General features: G+C 34.0%; 1 protein-coding gene across 5 annotated transcripts in view; it reads right to left on the bottom strand.

Annotated features, from left to right (window-relative positions):
• Positions 1 to 2,516: 2,516 nt before the first annotated feature.
• LOC109537409 (zinc finger protein chinmo) overlaps positions 2,517 to 7,960 on the bottom strand; it is a 75,448-nt gene continuing 70,004 nt past the window's right edge. For all 5 annotated transcript variants that reach the window (XM_019904125.2, XM_019904123.2, XM_019904121.2 and 2 more), the window contains exon 7: positions 2,517 to 7,111. In XM_019904125.2, coding sequence (XP_019759684.1) covers positions 6,891 to 7,111 — 221 coding nt within the window. In that variant the 3' untranslated portion in view covers positions 2,517 to 6,890. The remainder of the gene's footprint in view (positions 7,112 to 7,960) is intronic.

Raw genomic sequence — 7,960 nt, 5'->3', positions numbered from 1 at the left:
ATTTGACATCGAGATTTTAACGCTTATCATTTTATTGGTGCACGTGGTCTGTTAGCATTGCCACTTTATTAATTCACCATTAGCTGGATGATTTTTAATGGATTGCAATTTGGACCCATAAACACTGAAAGCTTGAGGATACCTTAGAAGCCCAGTTTCTGAGCAGACAGTAGCAAAATATTACAGTTATGACTGGACCAACACGGTGCTTGGAAGTTGGAAGTGTTTTTCTTTAAGAAATATCACCGGCATGCCCAAATGTCTAAGCTGTAGGTTACAGTTTCGTCAAGCCATTTTCCTCGTTGTTCAATAATTTACAATATTGAACAGCTTGAAAAAATCTTGAAAGCGAAGCAAGAAAACTTTTGATATGGAAAATACTTAAAGAAGAAGCACAGTTTTCCCCGGCTACAAAAGCAAAAAAATAGTAAATTTCGTCACTCATCAATCACTTTAACGAATTCAACAATACAATGCCAAACTCGAAAACGTTTATGAATAAAAAATGCAAAATAGTTTCGAGAGCCCACCGGCTCATAATTCAAACAGTTTCGACAGCAAGAAAAGTACGCCCCGCTCGCCTTCAAAGGGTTGTATTCAAACACCCTTTCGGCTTATTATTCCCGGTCTAACCGTGCAGAATTTAAACACCCTGTCCCGCATTTTTTATGTTCATAAGCATGTGTCTGTGTACCGAAGTTACAATGAAGCTTTTACGCTCGTTACATCGTTAAGCGTTTAAATCGGCAAAACATCCTTATTGGATACGCGGCTCGAAATCGATTTAATTTTTGAAGATTTTTTTTGAAAAGTTTGGACTCTGGAGATCTGTTTGCTTGTTTTTGAAAAAGTGTTTTGCAATCATGGCATCACTTGAGTGCCATTTAGACAAATTTTAGCTGCAAAAATCACAATAGAAGTGTGTAAGTCACACACGAGCTTGTGTGAAAATCAAGTTATTTATTTTGTCGCTTTCAATGGTGCCAGGAGAGGAAAACATTCATAAATCTTCACCTGACTTGAACGTGAATCAGGCCTTTAGGCCTCTTTTGCACAACATATCGAGCTCTACGACCTTAAAGTTTTATAAAAATGGAGCAAAACTCTGATCTGAGAGCGCATGTGAAAATCAAGTTCCGTCGCTTTCAAATTTCATGAAAATTGAGCAAAGACTAGTCGGAAGGTTTTGATAAAGAATACTGACTATTTATTTTAACATACAAAAGTAACCGTATGAACGGCTACGTTTGTTTATCTTTAGCCGAGAAATCTACTTGTTTACGGTAAATATCCAAACCAGGTGGATCGTAAAATGAAAATTTCTAAAAAGATGTCAAAAACAAAAAAATTGAAGTCGGACAGCATAGTAGAGCAAATGAATCAACCGAAGGGCCAACAAGCAAGCGATTATATCATTTGTAAGTTCTGTAGCTCGGTGCGTTTTTAATGTGATAAACACCTTAATACCGCATAGGTTTTTTCTTAAAGCTGAACATTTAGTTCAGTTAATAATAATGGGCAACTGACTAAAAAACGTCTGGATATTCATTCTGTGTTCAAGTGCAGTGTGTAATTTTTGGAGATTAATGGGTAAGAAATGGAGGATGGGGCGCCAGCTTGCAGAAAGCTGGTAAGAAGGACATTCCCGCTGGTGAACAGCGCGTTAATAATAGGCTGTGAGCAATTCTGGCCAAGCACTGAGATTTCTCGCTGTTTTTCTATACGTATAGCAAAATTTAAACAAATTAAATTAGGAATTTTCAGGGGCTGGAATCCGTCCGATTATTTGTATTTTTTTGTTTATTGTATTATTAGAGCGCCTTAAGAGCTTGTGAATGATCCTGGCCTACCATTTATATTTGTGCAAATTTTCCACTCCATTTAAATTTTATTATATGATTTATGTACTTATCTTCTTAACAGGCAGTTTTTTGCTAAATATCTTTGCAAAAGTCCCTATTCACCAGCTTTGAACCGTTTATATTTTATTTTATTATTTTGGTACTTTGGAACTACATATTTGCTGATGCACTTTTTTTTTGAAAAAAGAGGATTTTCTCAGTGCGAATTTCTTAAGAAATCTCTTAAAAACTTATAGACTTACCACCTCTACAAAAAAGGAACTTCTTAACACCAATTTGTAAAATGGCTTGATAATCGCTTCTTCTATTTTCTCTTATTTTTCCGTTTTGCCCAATTTATTTGTTTTTCTCGCATATAAATTAAATAACTTCCTATAAATCGGAAAAAAAATTGGTCGTAAACGTGAGCATCTGTTTATCTGTGCGAGTTCAATTTCTGGCCATTTAGGCGAGTGTTCTGTGGCAAATATGCAAAAAACACCGAAGGATCGAATGGTGCAGGCACTATTGAGGTGCGAAGTCAACTTTTCCCTCATTGGGATTTGTAATAATTCCCAGTTTTAAATAGAATAACTTCAATTACCCAATGAACGGTCCGGGAATTCAGTGTTTGGCGATAGCAAAATTAGAAACTAATAAATACAAAACAGCAACTAAACGACAATTGTTTATTAAAATCAATAAGTAAAACAGAAACATTGTTACATATGGTACTTGCATTTCAAATTATATACAATTAAATTTGTTCTGTTTATACTCCTAACACAAGAGGAGTGAAAGTTTCGTGTTGGGTTGCTTCACATCAAATACATACTTAGCCGTAACATGAGCAGATTTTTTTTCGCAAACACTCAAGCCGAATGTGGCTGTGGGGTTGTTCTAGAGGGTGTTTGCAAAAATCTGCGATTTTACAATAGTTTAATGGTGACAATGTAACGTTAAAGTCAAGGAACACACAGCACTGTGATTTTTACATTTAGTGGAATACATCTAACATTGAATTTCTAGTTAAGAACTGAAGATAACGATGGCAATAAAACTGCAGAACATGTACCTCCGAACTTCGTAAATATAAAAAACTACTATCACGCTTTTGACATGACTCTTTACTATAGTCATATAATAATAAAATGCTACAATCCTAATTCCAACATCCTTATATTATATGCACATGTTTTTGCAGCTTTATGTACAAGGAAAATATCAGGCAATATAAATTTCAATACTTAGCTTAGAAATTCCCGTAATTACGTAACTTACCTAGACTTATTTAAATTGTTTAATTAATTTACATCAAATAGAAATTTTCCTGATAACATTGAGGTAGATACAATTGGCTATTTGTGGTTCTTAATGTTATAAAGTGGAGAAAATTGAATTTTGTTTTTGTTTAAAGGCAATGTCGGTTGTTTGTATGACTGAAAATTTTTCGAAATCTTAACGTGTTTTATTTATAAACTATTGCTATTCGATATAAATATTTCCATAATGGTACAACAATTTTGTACTTAAGATACTCCCTGAGATGTGCTTGCACAAACGTTATATTTTTAAACATCGACATATAAACATCTAGGTAAGTTTTATAAACATTTTATCCGAAAAACTATTTTTAATTTACAATGTTTGTACTAAGTATTATTAAACACTGAGCTGTATACCGATTAAGTTTTATATATAATTTTGAGGTAGATTTTGTATATTTGTACTGTGTTATATTTTCAACATTAAGTGATCGTACACAGCGTCACAGGCAACAATAAATGAATAATTCGAGTGCCGTTGTATTTACATTCGGTTAACACTTCAATCAGGCACAAAAATCTGTCTTGTACCCGAATCGAAATCTTAACACTGGTGAGGTTTAAATTACATGCTTAATGCCATATGATAACAAACATACAAAACACTTTCATTCGGCATTAACAGACTATATGAAACGTTCAAATTATTTTAACAGCGCGTAAGATGAACACTATATTTGTATATCGTATAATTCCCTGAAGATTTACCTGAGATTAGAATATTGCATACAATTAATCCTTAGCATTGTGTGTGGGTTTCAAAAGTTCATATATTTTGGCAGTATCCTAAAATAAATACTATTGAGGCTACTGCCAAAATACAATCACCAGTTTCACTAGTAAATTAGTTACATGTAGCTTTAACATGGGTACATTTACAGTTACGAATTAAATCTACAATTATTCCTTTTACAATCGTTACGCATCTGAGCCGATTCCAACACATCTGAGGCCCTAAACTTACACATTGCATTGCCACTTTCCGTTTCATGTCCAAATGTTCAGTTTTTTCCGTATTCAACGCACCATTAACAACCGTCAATAACGGGGCTTCAGTTTGGTTAATAAAGAGCAAATGCTTAAAACACCTTTGCAGTAAAAATTAAATTTCTGTGGTGATTTTGCAAAAATCTTGCTGTCTGGGGCGTATCAAACACAATTCGAAGTGGTTTTGATAGGAAAATTAAATGAATAAATTGAGCAAATGGTCCCCCATCATTGACTGTAAATCCGCAAACACTGCCCGAAAACTTAATTTCCTTCCTAGAATTCCGTCACCTTAAAAACCAATTTGTACAAAAGAAAAACAACTTTATAAACTAAACCGAAAACTTAAAACGTAATTTCTCTTAGCGACAATGTATAAGCGCACTAGATAAGTGGTGAAACTATATAATATAAAGCTAAACAACGAACCCTGAATGTATGTAGAACCTTATTGGCTAAGTTAAATTAAGAAAGTAGGTACCCGTATTGATCATACATAAAACGAATTTTTTGCACTCATTCAACTTAACAAAGAGGACAGGAAGTGGCGTGGATCGCGCACAGGACAAACCAATAAATAATGTCAAAAATCGTCCCTGTCCTATGAGTTAAGCCATTTTCAAAACAACCTAGAAACTAAATAACTTATTCAGTAGTAATGATAATAATATAAAAAGAAATGTAACCAGATCTGTTAATATTTCGGGCTGATTTCGGGAGAATCTGCTCAAAGAGCAGCTTTTCCCGAACTTAACGCCGACTTGTATAAATTTTCTATTGTAATGCAGTGGTTTGAGGTAGTAGGTAGTATAATCAGTGTAGCTGTTGAGTGAGCAGATGTGTATATAGTAATCAGCTTCTTATGTACTGGCAGAGGTGTATAACTCTTGTAAACCATGAAAACTAGGAAAATATAAGTAGATGGCAATTTATTGGCAATTTTATTTGAAAATCTTGTAGAATTGCTCAATAATGTAGTAAACCCGCTCTCCTATCAGTTTCCACGGCATCCAAATAGAACGCTTAAATCTATCTAAAAAATAAGTTGTCATGTAAAATGAGGTAGACAAGTTACGATATCTCACAAATGAAAACGAAGCATGTCTCGAACATAATTACCTCGAAAAATATACATATAAATCTAAATATACCAAAAACTTCTCTATTTATACAATGTAGTGACTGACTTATGGTACCCGTAAAGAATATTTATATTATATAAATACTGTAAGTAGTTTGTATTCTGTTGCAGAAATTATTGACTAGTAATAGGCTTATAGAAAACTATGCAGCATGTCGGTGTGGTATGTAACTAGTTTTTGGCTTAATCTGTTTACATGGCAATTACAAAGCGTTTTTATTGCGTGGAAATGTCTAAAAACCGAATATCTTCACTCAGAGTTCCTAATTTATTCGTCTCTAGGAGAACGTGCATATTTCGTTTTTATTGAGCCAAATATCCATAGACAATGGATCTCAATGCTTATCCAGCCCAAAATTGCTTCGACAAGCATTGAGCGCTGTTATCAAATATATCAGTTGCTTTACCAACAGCAAATAATGAGCCAACATAGTTATTATTTTTAAGGCAAATAAAAAACATGTCAAAACCACCATCACTCAAGGGATTTTTTTCGTTTTTCAACGATCAACAAGTTCGCTTTCAAGTGCACCAAGAGCTGAATAAGATTGCAAGGGAATTTATCATCAATGGTAGAAATTTGGGCAAAAAAACAAAATTGAAATCTTAAAAAAACTGAAAATATTTTCTGGTTCAAACACTTACCCAAATCAACGGTTTGATTCATTAAACAAATATTTTAACAGGCAATAACTGCCACTAAAAATCAACAGAAACCATTCAAAAAATAAAAAATGCAAATAAAATCTGCTTATCCTTGCTGAAATGAAACTTAAACAATTTTCTATTAACTGAGGATGTAAATAAATATGTATATGAAAAACTGGTACTGAAAAATGACTCTGCAAACTTTAAATAGGAAACTATGCTTTCCCGTATTCAATAGTTTGACATGTTTTTTTAGAATAAATTTTTAAAATATCAACTTCACCGGACAACGAAACTAAAAAACCTGCTTTAGCCCCTAGCCCTGTCCTACGGCTCGAAACCAAATGAAACCTTAATTCTTTCTAAACCTATATTTTTCCTGAGTTAACTTTAGAACTAACTTCAACTTTGCATACCGAACTTATAAAAAACCTGCGTTGCGTTAATGACTAGCGGGTAAAAGTAGCGAAACTTGAATGGTGAATTTGGAATTCCACAAAGAACATGTCCAGACTTCCGATGTTTTCAGCTGATTGAATCAGACGCACTCTAAATGATACTTAGCCTACAACTTCTCTCGCTTAGAGAGAAAATAACCTTTCCTAAATTAGTTTTAGCGTAAGTACAACAAAATAGTGTTTAACTGCAACAAATTGACCAAAACTCTGAACTGACCTAATGTAGAATTATAGAAAAAATAAACTCATTTCATGCTTGAGGCCTAACGCATGTAGTAGACCCTGCTGTAGGCCTCTACTACATACGGACAATGACCCGTACCATGTCCATTAAATCTACCATTTTCTCTTCCCGCCAATGTGAACGCATGATACAAATATATGGCTCACTGGAAACGACATTGGCCATTGAAACCAGCTGTATAACTGGGAATATTTACATCACAACTTTGCCGGTTTCTGATGTCGCTTCCATTCTGATCCAGTCCATTTAAGGATTCAAAATCTGATGATGGTGCGGAAACGACTTCAGATTCGGCTCGTTTTTATGCTCGCGAGCTATATGCCTTCTGACCGTGTTGTTGCGAGTGAAACTGCGAGTGCAGTACGGACATGGCACTCGGATACCCTGATGTCGTTGCCTAATATGGGCCCTCAGATTGGTTTCGTACCCGTAGAGCCTCTCACAAAAAGGACACTTCAGTTTTTTGCCTGAAACAAAGTGGACTTTTATCACTCATCAATTAGACAACAAATTGCATCTTCATGGAATTGGATTAGATTTTAGCTCGAGGTGCTTGAATTTGGATCAGAAGGAAAAACAGCTAAAGCTACTGTTTCTACTGAGGAAGAAGCTTGATAAATAAAGGGGATCAAAATCAACTATTCCCTTAGACTGCTTCCACTTTATTACTAACTTTGTACATACTTTCCCGACTGTTTCAATTCCAAATCAAAAGTAATTCCTGGGTTTCAGTCATTTATTGTCTCTATTTATCAATTAAAATACGTTCGGTTTCCACCATCATCAGTTTTTCTAAAATAACAGATAGTTAAAAAAATTTTTTTCATTAATTTAAAAAACAATCACAGTTCGTCAACAGCTTGATCATATCACACAGTAAAATACATCACAATTGCAACACTTTTAAACATTCTAAGTTTAATTAGGCCTAACAGGTGATTAGTCAGGACAATCAAATCTGGGAAGAGACTAGAATTCTTTGTTCAGATACTTAAATATTTTTACTTACATGTGTAGCGTTGTTGCTACTTTAAGCCTTGGCATATATTTGGAGTATTAATTTTGCACCCAAAGCGAAATACTGTTTATATTGATTTCTTTTACTTTAAGCTATTTTTCTTTGCATCCTGAGTATATTATTTTTGGTTTGCAAAATTCTTCAATATACCGGGTGTTAGTTAATATTCTATGTTTATTTCATTTAATTAATGTATGATATACTGAGCTAAGATTGTCGGTATCCGATCTGAAATTCATAGCATTGTTATGTTTTTTAATCTGTATCATTTCATGGACTCTTCTCTTATTATAATTAC

The sequence above is a fragment of the Dendroctonus ponderosae genome, unplaced genomic scaffold (genome assembly GCF_020466585.1).
Source record: "Dendroctonus ponderosae isolate FM_Combo_2020 unplaced genomic scaffold, Dpon_F_20191213v2 Dpon_F_20191213_3, whole genome shotgun sequence".
NCBI classification, from domain to species: domain Eukaryota; kingdom Metazoa; phylum Arthropoda; class Insecta; order Coleoptera; family Curculionidae; genus Dendroctonus; species Dendroctonus ponderosae.
The sequence above is the reverse complement of the archived record's forward strand: the minus strand, read 5'-3'. Positions and strand labels throughout refer to the sequence as shown.